A 2268-nucleotide genomic window follows, 5' to 3' on the forward strand; every position below is an offset into this window, starting at 1 on the left:
TCTGTTCTGATACCCATCACCTGTTTATGCCTTGCTTAGCACATACGATAAAGTGAACAGTGGCTATAGTTTCTTATTGGTGGCTGGCTCATTAAAAATAGCTCAATGGTTGATACAACCAGAGGCAGAGCAGCTCGTGCAAGATTACAATTTACAGCAATACGATAGCAAATATCTCTAAACTAATTTCAGTACAAGGTAGGCCAGTGATTAGTGGACCGAATAAGCTCAAGAACGTACACACTTGCGTCTATATTGGTGCCAAAATTTAATGAGAAAATTAAGTCTGGGAAATCCGCAGTCTCACTCCTGGGTAATTATTTGAGTTCTAGTGACTGTATTCCAACTATTCATAATGTACATTACAGAATCTTATAAGTCATGTCATTATCTCCTAAGTAAGCATTGTTCAAGTAAGAGTTATGTGTGGAATTTCACTGTAAAATGGGAGCTTTCCACACCCACAGGTACTCGCTAACGCAGTTGAGAAAGAAATCCATGTTTAACCCTCCTCTTGAGGGTCAAAAGGTTATCTGATACTTACTCTTCGCATGTCAGCGGAAATTACATTTCATGGTCCTTTCAATTAAGCCATAAAAATGCTAGGTCACCGCTGAAACAAAAAAGTTTTTCAATCGCTCTGTCAGACCATGTCCTCAGAAAATGTCTAAAATCTGCCCTGTGCCCCATTGATCTTTGACCTGTGACCTCCAATTTCGGCACAGTGATGCCTTTTCCTACCATGATGCTATACACCGACTATCACGAGCCTAGGTCGAGCATTTAGATTTGTGCTGCAATTCTGCATTTCCTTCCTATACCTTAAGTTAAGGAGTGAATGTTCCCCCTTCTTTTACACCTCTTGACCTTTGACCGTTGACGATCCCACCCGATGTGCCGAATATCGTGACCGTACGTCGAGCGGTTAAGATTTGTGCCCAACTGTTGACGCACGGACGCACGGACGGCCGGACAGCCGGACGGACGATCATGCGATTCTACAAGCTGCATCTGACTACGTCAGATGAGCTAAAAATTCTCTCCTTCTATTACTAGTTTGTTTTTACTGCATTCATACCTGCATCACCTCCATAAATCAAGAAATCCTCAATCAAGTACAACAAAATGGACTTCTGTTTCAGTACGATAATCATGCACCACTTGAGTCCTGCTGTTGTTAGGTTAATTGGTAATCCTAGACGCGTTACAGCGTTTCTGCATATTTCGGCCAAATTATCGTCCTTGGGCCACTTTTACACAACTTTATTACAAAGCGTATTATTTAGAACGCGTGCAATGCTGACTGGCTATAGAGCTTACTGTCAGTGACCGCAAGCACAAAATAAGGGTGAAAAACACATGAAAACGAGATTAGCTAAGCTGAGAACGCAACAATTTCCAAGGGATGCATGGTTACCTCGCATAGATGTCGGTACAATTGTAACAGCAATCAACAGATGCGAGGTTGAACGGGGAGGGCCAGCGTGTGGCGATGTCGGATGCTCACCTTGCTCACGTAGTAGAGCCCTCCGATGAGTGTGTACATGGGGTCGATGATGATGCAGACGATGTGCACGATCCTAGCAGCTTCACTCGCGCCCACCATGTCCATGATCGAGACGGCGATGTACGGTAAGTAGATTGCCTGCACACAGCGATCAAGCATTTGACCATAAATACGCTACAGTATACGACACCATGATACTCATATCATCAAAATGTCCATGCGTTCATCGATTGACGAGACTTCATGGTCCGAAGGGGGATGCACTGACAATATCTGCAGATAACGCATTGGATGCACGGCGAAGGAACAAAGACGAGTGCGTGCGGCATTGGAATGACAGAAACACGGAACCCCTGCTGACGTTACTGAGCAATGACCGGCTCTCAGTCCGACTCCCAGCCGTGCACCTCCAGCGAGTCACCCTAATAATTGGCCAACCCTACAGCCCAGATGACGTTAGAGAGATCAGGGAGGGAAAATCTTGCAAAGACAACTCGATCTCGTCGTCGGCTTCTTCTCCTGCTGGGCACCTCTCCTCGTCGTCGGCTTCTTCTCCTGCTGGGCACCTCTCCTCGTCGTCGGCTTCTTCTTCCTCCGCTTCTTCTTCTGCTGGTTACTTCTCCTCGTCGTCGGCTTCTTCTTCTGCTGGGCACCTCTCCTCGTCGTCGGCTTCTTCTTCTGCTGGGCACCTCTCCTCGTCGTCGGCTTCTTCTCCTGCCAGGCACCTCTCCTCGTCGTCGGCTTCTTCTTCTGCTGGGTAC

The 2268-nt window shown here is 46.6% G+C and overlaps 1 protein-coding gene across 1 annotated transcript in view; it reads right to left on the bottom strand.

Annotated features, from left to right (window-relative positions):
• The window catches only part of LOC106819017 (ATP-binding cassette sub-family A member 5-like), a gene marked incomplete at both ends in the record, with an annotated part of 24390 nt that extends 22745 nt beyond the window's left edge, over positions 1–1645 (bottom strand). The window contains 1 exon segment of the mRNA XM_014823676.1: positions 1508–1645. Coding sequence (XP_014679162.1) covers positions 1508–1645 — 138 coding nt within the window.
• Between the last annotated feature and the right edge of the window lie 623 nt (positions 1646–2268).

Source organism: Priapulus caudatus, unplaced genomic scaffold (genome assembly GCF_000485595.1).
Source record: "Priapulus caudatus unplaced genomic scaffold, Priapulus_caudatus-5.0.1 Scaffold2746, whole genome shotgun sequence".
In the NCBI taxonomy this organism is placed as follows: Eukaryota; Metazoa; Priapulida; class Priapulimorpha; order Priapulimorphida; family Priapulidae; genus Priapulus; species Priapulus caudatus.